The following is a 20,577-nucleotide window of genomic DNA, read 5'->3' as shown; positions in this document are numbered from 1 at the left end:
GCTTGGCACCTCCCAGCAGAGCCCGGCTTCATCCTCTTGACGCCTTCCACTTTAGATACTTATACACATTGATAAGGTCCCCTCTCTGCAGTCTCTTTCTCAAGGCTGAGCAGGCCCAGCTCCCTCAGCCTCTCCTCATGAGAGAGATGCTCCCGTCTCCTAAACATCTTTCTTGCCCTCTGCTGGACCCGCTCCAGAAGTTCCGTGTCACTCTCGTCCTGAGTAGCCAAGAACTGGACACAGTAATTTAAAAAGCATAAGTAAATAAATAAACGGATAAATAGTGAGAAAGGCCTCCGCCCGGCCGGGATCGGATTTGTGTGGTGCCGCTTCACGGGGCGAGCGGGTCGGGCCCTGCCGGATGCAGAGCCGAGCGCGGCCGCTGGGGGCGCAGCGCCGCCCGCCCCGGGCCTGCGCGGACCGTACCACCCTCGGCGCGCACCCCCGCCCCGCGCTTGGTTCCGCCGGCGGCCCGGTGCGGCGGAGCGGGGCCGGGAGCGGGGCCGGGGCGATGGCGGCGGCGGGAAGCGGCGCCTCCGGGAGCGGGATGGCGCAGAAGACATGGGAGCTGGCGAATAACATGCAGGAGGCGCAGAGTATTGACGAGATCTACAAGTACGACCGCAAGCAGCAGCAGGAGATCCTGGCGGCCAAGCCCTGGACCAAGGAGTGAGTGGGAGCGGGGCAGCGGGGCGGCCGGGCGGGCGGGCGGTGAGGACCGGCCAGATCTGATGCCTCTGCCCTTCCCTTCCCGGCCTCTACGTTATTGCAGCCACCATTACTTCAAGTACTGCAAGATCTCTGCGCTGGCGCTGCTGAAGATGGTGATGCACGCCAGGTCCGGCGGCAACCTGGAAGTGATGGGGCTCATGCTGGGCAAGGTGGACGGGGAGACCATGATCATCATGGACAGCTTCGCCCTGCCCGTGGAGGGCACCGAGACCCGCGTCAACGCGCAGGCCGCCGCCTACGAGTACATGGCTGCCTACATCGAGAACGCCAAGCAGGTAAGGAGAGGTGGCAGACGGTGCCTGACACCCCCGTGGAGATCCTGTGCGTCTGCTGAGCTACAGGAGCATTCCTGGGGCGTTGCAGGCTTCCTCCCTCCCCCAGTGATCAAGTGCCTGCCCGATTGTCCTGTCTCTCCTCAAACATGACAGTAAGAACTACGTCAGCAGCACAGAACGCAGGGCCCTGTAAACGTTTTCGCATACGCATTTCCCCGGCTTACAGTAGGTCATCAAAGGCTGGACACAGTGATCTTGGAGGTCTGTTCCAACCTTAAAGATTCTATGAAAAGACATTCTCCTTCCCTGTGTAAATCATTTTCATTGCTGAGGAATTGTTTTAATGGCTGAGACTGCTGGCTGTGTAAGAGAGTGTGTTTCTAAAATAACTGATACTTCTTGCTAAAAACAGTATGCAAAATTAAATATGTGTGTGCAATGGACATATTTAATATTTGTAGATCAGAACTATGGCATTTATTCTTACCTTATTCTGAGGTCTTACAGTATAGTATGCTGCTCTTTTCCGTAAAAGAAAGACGTATTTGTGAAGAAAATGCCAATGAAGGAATAAGTAAGTTTCAGTGCAACTTAATTATTCATATTTATCATTTGAAAATTTAGATGAACAGACTCACTTGTCTGTCTCCCGTTTCTGTCACTTTCTATTCAGAGATCCATGTCGTATTAAAGCTGATAATACAGTGAAGTTCTCATGTGCAGAAGGATAACAGAAATACAACTCCTCTGTGGCTGATGTGGAAACCAGAACATTTGCTGATTTGCTTCTTCTAATACAGAACAATTCTATACTAGAAATAAGAGTTGAAATAACTGTAACTCTCCAGGCTTAAGCAGTTTTGATACCCAGTTGACCCACTGATTTTTAAACCAGCTAAAATTAGAAGCCCCTTATGTACTAAGTGGGTATAACAGAGGAATATTTGGGTTATTTTGGAAAGTTGTACTTATGATCATAGCCTTACATAGAGTTGAAGATATTAAAATGGACATGCATTAGGCTGAATCATAACATCAGCAAAGAGTAAACATAATGCAGAAACAGTTATGTTCTGGGACTTTTTTAATAATTCATCCCTGAAAGAAAATGTAGAAATAATTAATTTAATCTAGTTTGCTTTATCTGAAAACAGTATTATGATGCTAATATTCTTGTTGCAAAAAGTAGGTAACTTGAAGAGATGTCTTTGCCTAAAGATACAATCACACTATCTTTAAATAAAGATATATTCATAGAATCCCATTCTTAAGTAGAAATACTGGATTTCAAAATGGTAAGTATATAGCATAAGATTATAAGCAGCTTGTTTTATGTTTAAAACAGTCCAGGTTTCTGTAGGAGTTCTTCTGTGATAGGAAATGGTTGTTTTCCCAATGTTTATGTTGTTCAGTTTTGTCTGTAATTGGTTTCACAATTTTTAAACGTAGCTTGTGTGCAAATAAAATAACTCAGCTTTCCTGGTGCTCTGGCAGAGTTTTCGTGCTGGCTGTTTCATATTTGATTTTGGCAAGCACTTGTTCCTGGAATAGCTCTTTTTACCATTAGTTAATAGATCTAATTATAACTTTTGTAATTAGTTAATATATCCCCCTATATAAATGCTTTATAGATGTTGCCATTCCAGTTACTTGATTCTCCGTGGACAGGATCTGGTCGTAATGTAATTCAAATGTATTTTCGGCTTTGAAAAATAATACACGTTCTTAAGTGTTTTGTTGGTGTCTCTCGTGGGAGTTGTAAAGAAAATATAAACATTCTTCACCAGTTAAAAAATAAAGTAGGCAGTTTGTGTGTTCTCTCTCATCGTTACTGGGGCAGCCAGTAAACAATTCCTCAGAGAGGATTACAAAAATTAGATTCAATAGGTGTTTATTCTCCTGGGGTTTTTTGGCTTTGCTCTTTTCTTTTCCGGTAGCTTTAGAGATAGCCAGATGTATTATTTGTAAATTCCTATTTTGAGGTTTTATTTGATAAAAAGTTGTCGAAAGTTCATCTTTTGACTTTTAAACCTGTCTCCAGGCAATCATTGTCACTTCTGCTGTTTGAAAGCATGCCTTTGAAGTTATTTTCTAAACCTACCACTAATCTAATAGTATATGACTGTGAGATATGTTACCCTAGTAAATAATTAATTCTCTGCTGATGTTCCCTACATTACATGAGGTTAGATACACTTGTGTTATATCCCTAAGAGATTTCTCAGCCCTGCTGAGGGGCTGCAGCTCACTGTCCAGCAGTGTGGAACCTTTTGTGTACTTGAGCTGTGACTGAAGAAGGAGCACCAGGCTCCTTGCAGGTCTCTGTCCTGTGGCAGCAGCTGCAGCAGAGAGTGCCAGTACTACTTATTGTACACTTTCTAAGGAGTGTTTTGTCACGAGTGGAAATTCCTGTTCTGCCGCGCCTTGCATTGTGCTGGAAGTGACGCTGGAGGGCAGCCGGTGCATTGGGAATGGAGCTGAGCGCTGGGGCTGTTTCCCTTCCCTTCTCTGTCTTAGGTCGGACGCCTGGAAAATGCCATCGGCTGGTACCACAGTCACCCCGGCTACGGCTGCTGGCTCTCGGGGATCGACGTCAGTACCCAGATGCTTAATCAGCAATTTCAGGAACCCTTCGTAGCAGTGGTTGTAAGTACTGGCGGGTGGGTGCTAACCCTGCGTAGCAAATTGTGCTGAGGGGAATAATTTTTGGATTTCTGGCTATTAGCATTTTAGTAGTGTGTGTGGTTTTTGTGATGGAGGCGTGAGATCCACACTTTAAACTGGTGCCACTCCTGCTTTGCTGGCCACATACTGGCCAAACCAGTAGTGTTGCTTGCCTAGACCATTTTCACTGCATTGTTTCAGTTATGGTATAGTTCTTAAGCATAAAGGGTTTTAGGTATTTAGGAAATAAGGAAAATTAGTTTGAAAAAATAATCCACTGAAGATTTGATACTCCCATCTTTTTAGAGTCTTGTACCAACAGGGAAAAGTATTGTTTATGACAGAACTAACACAGTATGCATGAACTACATTTCTGAAATAAAATTACTTTGTAATTGAAAAACGCATGTAATGAGTATTGTCTGTATTTCTACAGATTGATCCAACAAGAACAATATCTGCAGGAAAAGTAAATCTTGGAGCTTTTAGGACATATCCTAAGGTAAATAGTTAAAATTATCTAGTGTGTGAACATTGAACTGTTTTTAAATGATTGTCTGAGTTTGGTCTGCTGTGCTGTACTGAATGTTCATTCCAAAGGAAGATGTGCCCATACACTGGTTACTGCACACCTTTGGATATTGATTACATTTATAAAAATTGACTTCTAGTTTGGTTTTTGTAGAGTTTTGGCAGTGTTAAATCAATTATAGTGTCCAGATTGTGGAAATGTCCCAAAACGATGTAGTTCCATATAGCTGGTTTTTAATGGATATAGTTGTAGGTAGCATTCATCAAAATTGTTTTATGTTAGTTCTTCTCTGTTTATTTTTTAGACCTAAAATAAAATCTAAATAGCATGTTTAATACCATGTTGCAATTTGCTTTTCATTTTAGAAAACTATCTAAATGCTTGTATCAAAACTATCTACTTAACTTTTTCAAGTAAATATTTTAAATCTTCACAAACTAGTGTACAAAAGAGTTAATTAAACAATATGGGTTAGGCCTAAAACTAAAAAATCATATCAGTATTGGAGATCTAGGTCTCCGAATGCATCCTCTCATGTATGCTTCTGGCTGTGCTATTTAATTTCAATACAAAAAAGTATATGTTTTAAATACCCAGTTATTAGTGACTCATCAGAACTTCAGACAGCCATCCAGTAAAACAATTACCAAAATTAACTGTTTAATAAAAATAAAATTTCATAATTAACAAAAATGTTTGTGAGAGGTTCAAGCATTATGTAAGAAATCTTTGAACAGGTTGTAGTTGAAGAGAGTATTCACTTCTGCAGGTAAAACCACTTCATAAATACTTTGAGAATTTTGAACAGGGAGTAGAATCCTGTACCTGAAAACCAAATCACATCTGGAAAATGCACATGAGAAGTGTATTTTTAGGGAGTCCTCAGAGTGGACTGCAGGCAGTTCTTGCTTAGTCAGTAGCTCTGAATGGCACCATCTTGGCTAAACAGGTAACTGAAAGTTAGGTATCTCTAAGTCATATCCATTGATGTTTCTTCTCTCTTCTCAGATCTTCCCTCAAAATTTCCAAGAATGGATAGCGAAATACTGTCTAAGAAGCTTGCCCTTTCTTTGATCTAAGAAATTATCTAATCATAGCTTGCCATGTTACTCATTTGAAAAAACTCAAGTATGGCTGCTAGTTTGCTTTTGATAAACCTGCAGATGTGATGACTAGTACAGCTAGTAAAGCCAAATTTAAACCTGAGGTCCAAAAAAATTCTGAATTTCAGGCTACCAGGGGAAATGTTTTCTCTAGACAAAAATAATTTAGAATTGTAAAACTATAATTTTTTGTAAGGTTTAGGCATTTTGAAAAGTCCCGTAATAACTGTGTCATCTTTGCCATTTGTTAAATTTTTAGGGCTATAAACCTCCAGATGAAGGTCCCTCTGAATACCAGACTATTCCACTCAATAAAATAGAAGACTTCGGTGTACATTGTAAACAGTAAGTAACAAAAAAACTACTAACTTAATATTTTTTGTGTGTTTTGGTTAGTGATTCAGTATGGAAAAGTAAGTTTGTTGTAGTCTTTCAAACCTTGAAGTTCACTGTTGCTTTAGCGCTCTTGTTTTTGTGAAAAAAGTGTTACAGGCACTTATCAGGAGGTGTTTTAAGAGGGAACTCTGCAAAGATGAAGCTGAACCTGGTTAAAAGCTTTAGCAGTTTATGTCTGAACACTTTTAAGTAGTGATGCCTTGTTGGGGCAGGGAGGAAATGGTCAGATGTCAATTGATCAGCAGGACTGGGTAGGCTGTGACCCCACTGCTCTTCTGAGTAGGGGCTAGTCCTGTGCAGCTCCTTTTCTTGCATTACTGGGAGTGTTAATTTGTAACAACACTAATTCAAAATAAGTGTAGTAGAATGTAAAATTATTTGCCTGTTTGTAACATTTACTGCTACCAAGCATTCCTCAAGAAATTAGAAGTGATGCATGCAAAACTACAATCACCTGTTAATTATTGCAGTGTTGAAGAACCCAAGCATGGAATAGGTTGTTAAGAGAATAATTTAAAAACTCTTGCAATCTCATTTAACAGAACACAGCAGTATGTATGGGGATTATGTATTAAATCTATATATTTATTGTTTACGGAAAATCGTACAGAGAATTGCAACTGGGAGTAACCTTAAGTGCTTTGAATTTTTGAAGATATTTGCCACTGATAAGGATTTTTTGAGTTCCATGTACTTCAAATGTGACAATCAAGTGAGACATATTTAGGTGGATGCTTATTTTGTTCGCATGTTTGTTTTGAAGGTATTATGCTTTAGAAGTCTCGTACTTTAAATCATCTTTGGATCGTAAATTGCTTGAGCTGTTGTGGAACAAGTACTGGGTGAACACTCTCAGTTCTTCTAGTTTGCTTACTGTAAGTACCAGAGTTGTGTGCCTTGATTCATTCATGAGTCTGAAAGTCAGGCCCTCTGCTGTAAAATGCTTAATAGAACACTGATAGATACAGACCCCACATTAAGAATCTGTCAGATAAAACAAGAAGGGAAGATTTTCCTAGTCATAAATACTGAAATGCTCCTCATATCTGCTCTGTAAAAGTAGAGGGTGGGAATAACATGTTTAATTTTAATGAGTTCTCTCTGTACATTTAGATTTTGTCTTAAAAACTTTTTTACCTTGTATCTCTATGGAGCACTGCAATGAATAATTGTGTTTGATAAGTAAACACTTAAGAAAGAATAAACAGTGGAACTGCTAAAATTAGGTTACAATAGAAATACTGCAGGTAGACCTTCAGTATAACAGCTGAGCATCTAAACCTTCCCTCTGCAGAAGCCAGGTTTTTTTTTTCTTGGTCAAAACCAACTGAGTTTTACATACTCCTGCATAACTTAGGGCATGGGTTGAAAGTAATGAAAAGAACCCAGCTCAGGCTTTAGGTATTGAGCATTTGTCAGATGTTCAGCTTCTGGTCTCTTAACCACCACTCATATTCTATATCACTTAAATTGCAGATATAGATTAAAATATGCAGATCTACACTTTTAAAAACTTTTCTCAGATTTGATTTACTTTGTGTATAAATGCTTCAATTCATAGCTTAAACTAAAAATATGTATTGATTTCTTTCTCCTAAGAATGCTGACTATACCACTGGCCAAGTTTTTGATTTGTCTGAAAAATTAGAGCAGTCAGAAGCTCAGCTTGGAAGGGGTAGTTTCATGCTGGGTTTAGAGACTCATGACAAGAAGTCAGAAGACAAACTTGCAAAAGCAACAAGAGACAGGTAAGATAACAAATCCATGTGTTCTTCATGTAAAAATATTATTTGGTTTTAAACTTTTATCATGCCTGTAATTGTAACCTGAGAAGATTAGAGCTAAGAATTAGATTATAGATAGGAATGAGAGATTCCAGAAGTCACTAGTTATTTTTGAAAGTTAAAGAAAATCTTGCTTCTATTAAAACTACAATTAATTTTTAATTTTGGGGGTTTGGAATAAATTTAACTCTAGTTTATTAAACAAAAAATTGCTGTAAAATTCCATCAGTATCTGGCAAACAAAGAATGTTTTCTGTATAATGCAAAATTGTAACTTTGCTAGAAACTAGCACATTTTTGTAGTTAATCAGGCTAAAAGTAACAGTAAGTAAAATTATGATACAGAACATGATTTTAAGAACTAGTGTTAACAGTTCAGTAAGTTTAGTTTACACTTGTCTAATACTTCTACTAATGTAAAAATTATGAACTCCTTTTTTTCATATTTCTTAATGTGGACATTTTTTTAAATAAGCAAAGGTTGTGTTTCTGTTGTTGTTCTTTGTTTTTAAGAAGTAGCTTCCAGATATTCTGGCTTTTATATTTAGCTACCCTGCCTGACAGCAAATACTTGCTATTATAAGTTAATGTGCTTCTTATCAGTAGGTGTACAACATTATTTCAAAGAAGTTGTAATATTTTCCCTCAGTTTTCCTAATGTTTATTGGTGATCAGCTCTGTTTGTTCTGAGCATTGAAATACACAAGTTGCTTCTCAGTAATATTCACATCTCTTTCTCAATAGTCTTAAAAATTGTATATGTGCTCAGGCTATATCATGTTAGAGTCATCATTTTTCCAAGTAAAATCTTTTAACAGAGGATAATTGTATGCAACAGCTCATACAGCTGGGTTGTTCAAAAATATCATATTTGGCAAATTTCAGACTTTGAAAACCAAGAAATACTGCACTGTATGGTGGTGCAAAATTTGGTCTGTCTGTGGAGAAGGTAGGGCTCACGTTCACACACCTTAAGAGTATTCTGAGTGAGATGTAGTGATTCCATTTAATAAGGAGACAATTCTGTAGAGTCCCTTGGAACAGAGTGCAAAAATTGAACTAAATCCGGGATGTTTGTGTGTTTTCAGATTTTGAGGTTTCTGTCCCTCTTGCCCATCACTTTATTTTGATAACAGAACAGTTTCCTGCTATTCTCTCCGCCTGACATACCTTTGATTACTTTTTCTGGAAAGTTAACAGCTCTTACGAGTTTTCTAACAAGCATGATCAAGTTGGAGAGGGGTTGATTTTATAAAAATTAGTACTCATTTAACCTACTTCAATTGCAGAATACATTTGCAGTGGAGTTAATGCTGTTGCTAGCTCATAGCAGCCAGGTTAAGTGATACATCCCAATTCCTGTAGGGAAACAGAATAGCAATGCTTTAAAGACATGAGGAGGATGGAGTTGCTGATAAGTTTGCATTGCTGTTTGGAATCCCATAATATTTGACTGCATTTTATTTTCTCCTTACTCTTAACATGTTTACAGTTATTCTAAGAAATAGCTCCTTTTCTGGTAATGCTACTGTATTATTTGTTGCAGCAGTTCTAGGCATTTTTCTTTTCTGTTTTTATTTAGTCTTCATCAGTAGTTAGTTTATAAATTGTAAGGGATTGGAAGGAATTGTTTTTGTCATAAATTCTGCTTTCCTGTGTAACAAAAGCTACCATAATTCCCAAAATGGAGTGTAACACTTCTGCAGATGTATGTTTTTTTTCAATTAGTGATTTTTCCTAAGAGAAAAAACAGTAGAAGACCTGTGCAGACACGGGACAATTAATTTAGTGTCACCTAAATTACTCTGAAGAAATAAGGCTGCAAAGATCATTAAAGCATTGTTAGACATACCTGTTTTGGGAAAACAGTGTTGTAAAACATTAGCATAAAGATGCTTGCACTGGGCTGTATAACTTCTGTTACTGTCCATGCACATCTCTAAAACCATTTTCTGAGGGGACATGTATTAGCCAAATTGTTGTCCAAGTCAGCTTGCTTTCCCTAGGATTCCTTTATCTGTCTAATAGTGATTTGTCCATATTCCCTGTGCCTTCAGTCCTGATTCGTCTTTGTATTTGTACAGTCTGGTTTTATTTGCTAGTTTGACACTGCATTGCCCTGTGGCAGACATTGGGGAAAACTTGGATCAATAGGAATCCTTTCAGCTCTTTGCGGGTTTTGCACATTACATATTTTGACCAATAACTGATTTGTTCTATAAACTTTCCTCGAATGTTCCCTGTAAAATTTCTTAGAGGAACCATGGTTACTGTACACTACTATCCTGGGCTTGGGCAAAGGAGATAAAGGGTTTTTTTGTTTGTTTGGTTGGGTTTTTTTTGTTTTTTTTTTTTTTTTTGTTCAGATAACCACAGAACCCACTTGCTGTCGTTAATTAAGATGTCCTGAATTGCAAGGCAAAGTTTTCTGGAATTCGTCTTTGTGTGTATAGTCAGTTAGCTTTTTAAGTAACAAAAAGGTATTGGCAACAATGGCTAAATTGCTGTGTGACTGTTCCTTTCTGGACAGTTTTTAAGATTCATGGGGTTATGGGCACCCTGAACTTCCAAAACAGCTGGATATCTTCAAGGAAAATGACAGTTCAGTTCAGTTTTTGTCCAACATTGAATTTATGCTTGTTTTTCAGCTGCAAGACCACCATAGAAGCTATACATGGATTGATGTCTCAGGTTATTAAGGATAAACTTTTTAATCAAATTAATATAGCTTGAAGTGCATTACCAGTTGATATGTATCTCCAGAGCAGAAAATATCATAGTTTCTTTTGCTTGGACTTGTTCAGTTTGGGAAATGAAGCTGAAGTGGAAAATTATTCATCCAATTTGTAGTACTTTAATATTACCCACCTGTCTGACCAGTTTTAAAGAACAAAATGTTCCAAAATGTAGTGCAATGTTTTGTTCTTCATCATAAAACCAGTTTGCAGAATTGTTCCAAAGGAAAATAAATGTGACTTACTGGATTTTGCTCTTAGATATTTATCTCTATTATCCAACTGCAATAAAAGAATTTTGAAACTAAATGTGGATTTTGGGCCTTGATATTTTTGGCAAACGTTTATCTTCTCTTACTCGTTTTCTTATTGTTCTGAAGAAAAGTTCTGTCGGCTCAGATTAGATACGTAACCTACGTAATGTAAGAAGTTTGTTTCTCAGATTTTAATATCTGTGCTTAATTTTAAGAATTGAAATCCCACTTTCTTTTAACAAGTTATTAAATTTAATGGAGCCTTTTCTGACTGAGGTTCACTGGTCCTGCCAGAAATGGTTTCTTTCACAATAATGAAACATTTATGCATGGTACAACAGTATTTTGCTTATAGCGTCACACTCATGATGGACATTTTATATTTCTAAATAGTTCTAGTCAACTATTGACCAACTCTGCAATGGAACTCATAGTTATGTACCATTGTTTTTCTCCTGCTCACTTTCTATTGCTTGTCCTAGTCACTTGTTGCATACAAAGAAACAAAATGAAAAATTACCTTTGAAATACGTATTAGGCTAATTTCAGGCTACAGATACTAAATGCATTAATCATAATTTCTGGCTTACAATGTGGTGCTGCTGCAGGGCTGATCTAAGTTTGTTTTGGAGGCTTTCATACTGCATTTCAATAATACAAAGTATTTTGATTCCTTTTAAGTTTTCATCTTTAATCCTGAGTTTCCTGGGGGTTTTGGAATGTTTACTTTTGGGATAATTTATGCTTTATACAATATGCCATTATGCTTTATACCTTAAGTCACTGATTCTCCTTTTCAACCACAGTTCTGCCTTTATGTGGGTTTTGTTTATGTTTTGGTCTGGAAATTTTAGTAGCTATTACTCATTTAGGCGTTTTCATCCAAACAGATTCCAGTCGATTTGAAGTTAAAATGCAAGTGATAAAATGAAAATTTGTAATTCAGCAGGGAAATGCAGATACCCTGAAGCAGAAGTTCATCAAGAGTTTTAAGGCAGCAGCATCCAACTGTATAGGAAAAATATGTTTAATCATAGCTAGTAAATTTGAGATAATTATCACATGCAGTTTTGTAGGAGAACAGCTCATTCTTCTTTCAGCATGGCAGTGGTGGTGGGGAGTAGAAGATAGCTGTTGTATTTTAATAGTTCAAAGTATTTATTTTCTTGGAAATTGCACCAGTAGACTTCTGTACAAACAAGCACAGTACATAAGTACACAGCAGTTCCTTTTAAGTTCAAGGAAGACACAGCAAGTGTACCTGGCCAGTAACTTTTCTTACTGAATTTTCTTCCACAACTCTTTGAGACTTTAAATTGAGCACACAGCCATTATCCCAGTCAGTATGTGTTTACACAATGAAGCACCCTACTTCTGTGAGATATCTTGTATTTCCTAATAGGTATCTCTATTGCTACTTAATAGGATTCTCTTTGCATAACACAATCCAAAAGTTTGCACCTCTTGTATATACCTAAAATACAAAATAATTGTTTCATCTCACATTATTCTATGACTGTATTTAAACTGTCCTTTTTTGTGATAGCAGTGAACTGAATTTTTTTGCATGTAGGTTCACACACAATATTTTTAGTCACAGATGGCTTAATTTAAAATACCAAGTTGTTTTATAAACTATAGCAATATGAATGCTGAATTTATGTGCTTATGTGAACAGTTGTCCATTGAGTTCTGTGTCTTGTTATTTGCTGAGCATATGGTGTTATAACTCAGCTTAAAATATACATGTTGGGGGGCTGTACCTGTTGCCTGCATAGCATACTTTCTGCAGTGTTCAGAAACCAGAATAACAGGACCCTTGTCTTTGAAAGGACATTTTTAATGCTATCATTATTCCAAATTATGAGATCAGAATTCCATGCATGGAAGATCGTTACCACAAAGGAGTCATCCCCATATACACTCATAAACAGGTATATCCTGAACAATGGTGAATCATTAATGGATAGATGCCTTAATTCTACCAAGCAGTTGTGAGACTTCAAAAATATTAGTAATAAGGGTAATCTTGATAACAATACATGCTGTTCAGATACATTGGTTTATTCTTCCCCATTTGCATCCACTTTTTATTTAGAAATTAGTTTATGCAAATGAGTGCCACACATCAGGTAACTGACAGGTGATGTAATGCAGTAAGTATAAAAGCACATACAAATGGGTTCTCTTCGGTAAGATTTTTTGAGACAGGCACTTATTCCAAAATACTGAGTGCCTTTCACATTTCAATAAATAAAAATCTTAACGATCACAAATAATTTCTTCATCTAACAGTATTTGCCAGCATATTAAAATTACAGAATGCTGAAAATGCTGAATTGTGTTTGAAGTTCTTCCTTATCCTGTTCTGTTTTTTTTTTTTTAATTATGCATATATGCTCACCTTTCACATGTATGCAAATTACATTTTTAAGTAATTTATACATACTAATACCACCAAAATCCAAATAAATACATATTTGTGACAAATATGAAGAACTAAGCTGTAATTCCTGATAGAATACTGGTTTGCCTGACTGTGAGTGGTCTAGAAGAGCCCTTCAGATTTATTCTGTGACAGGACAAAGATGCTTCATTATCCTAACAGATCTGCTTCTCCTTTGACGTTCCCTTCAGATGTTTGGTAAGGAGTGGAATGACAGCTCAAATAAATTAATTTTATTGCCTGAAGATTGAATGGCTTGGCTTCTGTTGCAACATGAACAAGAAAAAAGACACAATGTTTTTTCTTGCCTTTTTCATTTTAAAATTTGCTGCGTGGAGTAATGCAGCTGTGGGAGACTGGCTTCTGTTTCTGTTTCCCTATTGTCCTGTCCTCCAGCCTCCATAACACAAAAGTAGGCAAGAAAAGGTGAGGGGGTATGGGGAACACCCTGCTGATGCCATTTCCAAAGGCAGCTGTAGGAGTGCTGCTAAGGGAGAGCACCTGAACCTGACCTCTTTTTATCTGTTTTGAATGGATCTAGAGTATTTCTAGTTCAAATAGCATGGCATGGGGTGACTAACAATTTTGTTTGCTTTACCTTCCACCTTTATGTTTATTAGCTTTCATTATATCATCACCTCAGCCTTCTCTCTAAATTGAGAAGCTTTAGCTTTTTAATGTTGTTACAAAGCTGCCACTTTAGCCACTTGATAATATTATTTGCCCGCCATACATCCCACATCCTACTTTGATCTTGACACACAGAGCCCGGATCTGTACTCAAGATTTGGGTATACCAAAGTTCTAGAGAGAGGCAAAATAGTTCTCCCTCATTCCCTTGTCTCCCTTGTAAAAAGCTAATTAGGTGATCAGGCTATTTATTAGGGTCAATTTTTTTTTTCTAAGTATGTCTGCATCCAGCAGCTCCTATTTGTACCCTAAAGCACACAGATTTTCAAAACCTCAGCCCTTACTCTGGGGGAAAATGGGAGTTAGTAAATGTTAAGTGTTTGCCTAGATCTTTTACATTAGATATCTACTGGAGACTGAGCCTTTCTGAAGGCTTATGCCAAATAAGGATTTTAAATAATAAGCTTCAGTTATTAATAACTGAAGAAAGACAAATTTTAGAAAACGTTTTAGTCCCAAAAACTCTTTCTGGCACCATTAGCCACAGGTATCTGGGTTTTGTCACAAACACTGTAAAGCAGCCTCACTGAAGTCAAGAAATATTTTTGCTTCAGAAAAAGCTAAAAAAGAGGCTGACCTCAAGCTTTTACTTTTAAGCAGCATCACAAGTTCTTCAGTTGTGTGAGGTAAGAAACCTTACCTCACATTCTTGCCAGGTCAGAAGAAATATTCCTTGAGCTTTTCATAAATTATCTTTGATTCTAGTACTGGAATAACAGGCAACTATGGCCTGGTTACAAGAGCACTTTTCACCATCTATCTTTGATATTCCCTGAAAAACTCACCATACCCCTGTTCAGACCTTTTTTGACAAGTGAATCTCGTTTTCCTTGCCTTTGGTGGCAGTGTGTGCACATGTGCTCAGATTAAATAGAATGAGCTCTATTAAACGTGATATTTAGTAAATGAAGCATAATGTTCTTGCATTTGTCTCACTTCTTTCTTTATAAAGTTTTGACTGCAGCTAGTTTTGGATATTTTGATTTTATCTTAACTTGTCCAGTGTTTCAAGTGACAGATATATTTGCTTTAGAAAATACAAGGTTGCCATGATCCTGGGTACAGGATCACTCCTGCACAGCACAGTACATTGTCCCAAGACATGCAGTGTTTCTACAGTAGACCTCCATTTATTATTAACTGTAATTCCAGTTGATTATTAATGTTGATTATGAAAAATGGGAGAATACAAGCTGTAAAGCTAATTGCTGACATGTTAATATTTTGTTTATAAGGTTAAATATATATAGTAAATATAATTAAACCTTAATCATCTTACTTATTTTCTCTCTTTTGCTAAACTGGTATTTTTTTGCTTTTTCTATTTATTTATTTTATGTCAGTGTTTTAAAATAAGCTTAGCATGTTACTTTCTCTTTGATAAATGCACTATTTATTTTATCTTTATGGCTGTGCCCCAAAAATTCCAAATCAGAATTGGACTCTCATTGTGCCACTAAAATTTCTCACTGAGAGGGGTCAAGCACTGAAACAGGTCTCCCAGGGAAGTGGTTGAGTCACCATCACTGGAAGCATTTAAAAGGAGTGTATGTGTGGCACTTAAAGACATGGTTTAGTTGTGGACTTGGCAGTGCTAGGGCAATGATTTTTACAATCTTAATGATACTATCATATTTAAAGTATTTATTAAAATCCCAATGTAACGTATTTTGTACATCATACTGTAAACTAGGTTAAGATAAAATGGTAAAAACAAATACTTTAAAAAGCCAGAAAAAATGTAAATACTACACAGCTGAGATAGCATCATTTTAAGGTGCAAGTCCCTAAGAGTTGAAAATTATTAAAATATGGGGTGATAAAATATAAGATTAATTGCATTCACAAAGAACTTTTCTCGTGTGTCAAGTCTTGAAGAACTGACATCAGAGAGTATCCAGTTAGTTGAAACATTTTTCTTGAGTTAAAAACAATTATGCTAAACCTTTAAGGAATTAATGAAGTATCTTGTTCCTCAGGGTATATTTTTATGAGCTGTAGTTTTACTTTTCAGAGCCTCAGAATAATATCCACAAGGAAACATGTAATTTAGGAAAGTTAATTTTGACCCTCAGATGAAACCTCTAACATATGAAATATTTGCTGTGACGTTTGGTTTGTTTTTAATTATGAAAAATTGCTTCATACAGGGCTTTCCAAAAACTACAGTATTCTGGGAAGTAGCATGGTCCAGTGGATAAGTTACAGGACTGTATCTCAGGAGAATGGGGTTTTCTTCCTGGCTTTTTAAAAACCAGAAGTGCATAAACTTTAGCAAGGCATTTTTACCAGAGTTAGTGTCTGTTTCCCTCTATGAAATAGGAAGATTGATCATTAGCCTTTTAAAAATATGGATGATAAAGCATATGTAAGTATTACTGGTTTTATGACTAAAGGTCACATATCTCTAGTTTATTAGACATTACCACCTTTAATAAAAATTTGTAATAATGCTGTTAGCAAAGAATGTTTACTCTGTTTTGCATAGTTTTTCTCTTTAGATCATCACAGGAAATGGCTAAGCCCTTTGAGGGGATTATAAATGTATTGTTTTTCAGAACTCTTCATTTTCAACTGAAACATTTATTCAACTCCTATGTAAATTAGTCCATCATTTCCTGTGTGAATTTCTGTTTGCTCTAGCCCAGATTACCTTAGGGCTTATGTGCAACTGCAGTGGCATTACTTTATTATAAAAGGAAATTAATTTATGTGCCTGCATCTAATGGCATGCAATCTTTAGTAATTACAACCATCTGAACTTTCTTCTCCAGTTGAAGACAAATTGCACTCACTTCATTTGAGGTTAGAATTAAGCTTGTATTGAAAATCTGTTTCTAAGGAAGGCATTTCAGTCTGAGTTCTACAAAGCTGCAGATCTAACTAGAGAATATGGCAGATACTGTTTCAATTTAAAACAAGATGTATATATTTTATATGGTGATATAAGCTCCAAACTAGCTCCTCAATATTCCAAGTTAGTGTGGAACTTCTTCCTTTTCCACTTTAAAAATTCTTCTTAGGACACCTAGGTAAAACTCTGAGAGTAGCAAAAACGGTTTAACACAAATACTTATGTAAATTATCAGCTGGGGACAAATAAGACATAACATTTTGCACCTATTTAATAATAAATAATGACTGTGTGAGTACTCAGATATCTATATGTTTGACAAAATAATGCTGAGATATCAGTATATCTTTGGACTGTTTCTGAATCAGATTATCATATAATAATTTTTACTTTCTATTCTTGCTTCATCTGTGAAACTTCATTACAATATTTGCCAAGCTGTTATTTCCTCTATGGGAAAACTTGATGTTTTGAATTATTTCCTATCACTCCTCTTTGGAGACAGGATTTTGCATTTCCCAAATCTACATTGTCATCTCTGTTGGAGGTGAGATACAATATTCATTAAAAAAAACCAAAACAAATAAAAAAACCCAACACTACAGAGATAAAATGTTTGTCCTAAAAAACAAATAGTTTTCTAATAATTTCACCTTTGTTTCCAGGCTCCAACAGCTTTTCATGCTTCAGATCTGAGATGCCATTTCATTGTTGACTGAGGTGCTCCAGTCCCAGTTACTTAATTGTTCTGATCATGCAAGTCTGTAGTGCAGATGATTTGAAGAGGTCCTTCAATCTCAGTGTGAAATTAGCTATACTAGTACATTACATAAATAGAAGCAGCTCTCTAAAGCTTCAAATTACTTGTTTTAAGTTAAGAGTTTTGCTTGCCCCAGCCTACATACTGGTTGGGCTGCACAAAACTTAAGAAACTTAACAACTTGTGAGGTTATAGTAGTTGTAGCCAGGAAATCACTGCTTAATAGGATAAAATCTTTTATTTTATTTGAAGTCCTAGAAGGATCAAATGATACAAATACAGATCTTAACTTTAGACTGAACTTGCTCTATTGAAAGGCAGTCTCTTTAAAGGTAGTTGAACTTTATCTTTCCTCACTTATGTTTGGTTGTTGTGTTTCGGGATTTTTTAATTATAATAATTTCAAGGAATTTGTTTACTTGTCATAAACATTTAAGCCTTTCATTTATCTCTGAAATCCTTTGACAAAGTTGTCTGCAGTACCAGATTTTGCTCCTAACAGGAAAAAAATACGTGTAGATCTCTTGACTGTGCTCCTACAGAAAGTGAGCTGTGGCCTCCGTCAGTGTTGTATGTTCTTTTGAATGCAATGCGTCTCCATTAAAGACTTTTTTCTTCTAACATGGTTTGTTTGCTTTCTAAAAGGAGATCTAAGGAAGTGAATTCATCTTGCAAAAGGAAGGCAACATGAAATGTAGACTTTTCTCCTGTTCTGAACTTACAGTAAACCTTTGTAGAGGGTGCAGTATTGTTGCTAAATAAATGTAGAACCATTGTACTGTGCATGGAAAATAGGGAAAGCAGGGCAAATATGTAAGTGTTCTTGGCTTTAGGAAAAAGATATTGTGGTCAATAACATCTTGCATGTAAGTAAAACAAGAAAGTAACCTATCCCATGTAATGAAATTCAAATAATTTCAAGCCAAAAGGGTATGAAATCCCATTCTTTCCTCCTCACTTTTCTTAGGATGTGGGAACAAAATGCTGTGTATTCTTGTAGATATGAGATGGGAGTTTGAGATTATGACCTTCAGGTCAATAGTGATCAATGAAGTGTCCATAGGAGGATGATACCACTGTTAATTCTCCATTTTTATAGACACATACATCATTTTGTCTCTTAGAGGTCTGAATAAAATAATTCCTAACATCTGTTGATCCAAAATGAATTTGTACTCAGTACAAATTTAGAAGCCAAAGTCTTGAGCATCAATATTAAACTTCTTGTTTTATGGTAGGCGTTTTTTGTCTAACAATAGTGTGCTAGCTAAGGAATAGAATATGCAGCAGCCAAACATTCATGAAACATTAATGACTTTTATTCCATTTATTAGTGTTATGGCTGAATGGGCTTTACATAGCCATAGATATTGGTACTGGGAGCAGTCCCTGTGCTGGTGACATGGATAGTAGGATTGAGTGTACCCTCAGTAAGTTATTGACAACACCAAGCTGTGTGGTGTGGTAACATGCTGGACAGGAGGGATCCCACCCAGAAGGACCTTAATAGGCTTGAGAGGTGTGCCCATGCAAACTTCCTGAAGTTCAAGGCCAAGTGCAAGGTCCTGCACCCAGGTAAGAGCAAGCACAAACATGGGCTGGGTTTGAGAGAGGACAAGATGTCTGAGATGTCTCAGCAGTGTGCACTCAGAGCACAGAAAGCCCAGCTGTGTCTTGGACTCCATCAAAATAAGTGTGGCCAGCAAGAGGGAGGTGATTCTTCCCCTCTACTCCACTCTCATGAGACCCCCACCTGGAGTACTTATGTCCAGGTCTGGGGCCCCTAACACAAGAAAGGCATGGACCTGTTGGAGTAAGTCCAGAGGAGGGCCACTAAGTTAAGCACCTCTCCTATGAAGTCAGGCTGAGAGAGCTGGGAAGGCTCCAGGGAGACCTTACAGCAACCTCCCACTACCTAAACAGGTTTCCAAGAAAAACAGAGATGGACTTCTTATAAGGGTATGCTCTGTTAGGACAAGGGGGAATAGCTTTAAGATGGAGGGTAGGTTTGGATTAGCCATTAGGAAGAAATTCTTCTTTGTGAGGGGTGTGAGGCACTGGAATAGTGGTTAATGGTTGCCCAGAGAAGTTATGGATGCTTCATCCCTGGAAGTGTGTTCAAGGCCAGATTGCATGGGGCCTTAACCTGGTCTACTGGAAGGCGTCCCTGCCTATGGAAGGGGAATTGGAATGAGATGATTGTTAAATGGATCTTTAAGGTCCCTTCAACCAAAAAATTCTAGGATTCTACAATTCTATGATGATTTCTCAAATATCGGAGCCACCACCACAGCCCCAAGAACACAACAAGGGCTACAGCCCAGCTCTGCCACTGCAGCATGGCAGTGAAGAGCAGCTGTCTCTGAGCCATGTCATTCTGCTCCAGTTCCTGCAGCAGCTGAGTCATCTCCTGTCTCAGTGTTTCCTCACGCTGCTGCATGCGCTCACGTGTGACCTCGTCCAGCTCCCTATTGACCATCTGTGGGTGCTGGATGATGATGTTTCGCACCACACTAAAGAACATTCGGGCAGCCATGGCCTGGATGAGGAGGGAGAGAAAGGGTCAAGTAGGTCTGGGAAGGAGTGGGGAGCAGGTATGAGAGCTGCACAGAGCCGGGAGCAGGTAGGAGAAGGAATGAGGCTGTTGGCAGGGGCCTGGGCTCTTGATGCAGGGTGAGAATCAACATTTCTGTCCCAGCTCTTGCCCAGTCCAGCCTCCCCTCACGTGCTTACCTCTGGCCCTGAAAACCAGCCCCACTGTGACCCGTCCCCTAGGATGTCACAGGGCCAGAGCCCATCACAGACATTCCTGGCCCTACCCCGGCTCTGCAGCTTACAGCTGTCCCTGGCAGCCAGAGCCTTGATAGCCTCAAAGGACAGATCCACCTGGCAGGACAGGTAATAGCAGTAGGATACAAGGGTGGCTTCTTCATACTAGGTGAGACGCTGCTGTAAGTTCCCTCCATGATAGAGCCAATGCCTGCCAGCTCCAAGACAAACCCACCACTGGCCAAGGCCAGGCCCATCAGTGATGGTAGTAGCACCTCAGGATAACATATTTAAGAAGGAGCAACCTGTGCAACACCAACAGCTAGGAAACAGAAGTGAGAATATGGGAGAGAAACACCTCTGCAGACCCCCAGGTCAGAGAAGGAGGGGGAGGAGGAGGAGGGGCTCCAGGCACCAGGGCAGAGATTGCTCTGCAGTCCATAGCAAAGTGAGTCAAGATGTGCCCCTGCAGCCCATGGAAGTCCGTGGTGGAGCAGCCTGCAGCCTGTGGACGTGCCTGAAGGAGGCTTTGACTCTGTGGGAAGCCCATGCTGGAACAGGCAAGAGTGTAAAGAGTCTTCCC

General features: G+C 38.2%; 1 protein-coding gene across 1 annotated transcript; it reads left to right on the top strand.

The window, feature by feature from the left end:
- The first annotated feature begins 468 nt into the window (after window positions 1-468).
- On the top strand, window positions 469-10,515 carry COPS5 (COP9 signalosome subunit 5). Its single transcript, XM_062489455.1, has 8 exons — window positions 469-669; window positions 773-1,007; window positions 3,525-3,653; window positions 4,108-4,173; window positions 5,566-5,651; window positions 6,466-6,577; window positions 7,302-7,450; window positions 10,135-10,515. The coding sequence occupies exons 1-8, from the start codon at window positions 512-514 to the stop codon at window positions 10,217-10,219; spliced, it is 1,020 nt and encodes a 339-aa protein (XP_062345439.1). The 5' UTR covers window positions 469-511; the 3' UTR covers window positions 10,220-10,515.
- The last annotated feature ends 10,062 nt before the right edge of the window (window positions 10,516-20,577 follow it).

This window comes from Cinclus cinclus, chromosome 1 (assembly GCF_963662255.1).
Source record: "Cinclus cinclus chromosome 1, bCinCin1.1, whole genome shotgun sequence".
Classification (NCBI taxonomy): Eukaryota; Metazoa; Chordata; class Aves; order Passeriformes; family Cinclidae; genus Cinclus; species Cinclus cinclus.
This window is presented reverse-complemented; position numbering and strand designations above follow the sequence as displayed.

What these genes read in the sequence shown, in the direction of transcription:
- COPS5 (XM_062489455.1), top strand. Translation starts at nt 512, where the DNA reads ATGGCGGCGGCGGGAAGCGGCGCCTCCGGGAGCGGGATGGCGCAGAAG. An exon ending in CTTTTAGGACATATCCTAAG is followed by an intron (nt 4,174 to 5,565) that starts GTAAATAGTTAA and finishes TTAAATTTTTAG; the next exon opens with GGCTATAAACCTCCAGATGA. An exon ending in GTTCTTCTAGTTTGCTTACT is followed by an intron (nt 6,578 to 7,301) that starts GTAAGTACCAGA and finishes CTTTCTCCTAAG; the next exon opens with AATGCTGACTATACCACTGG.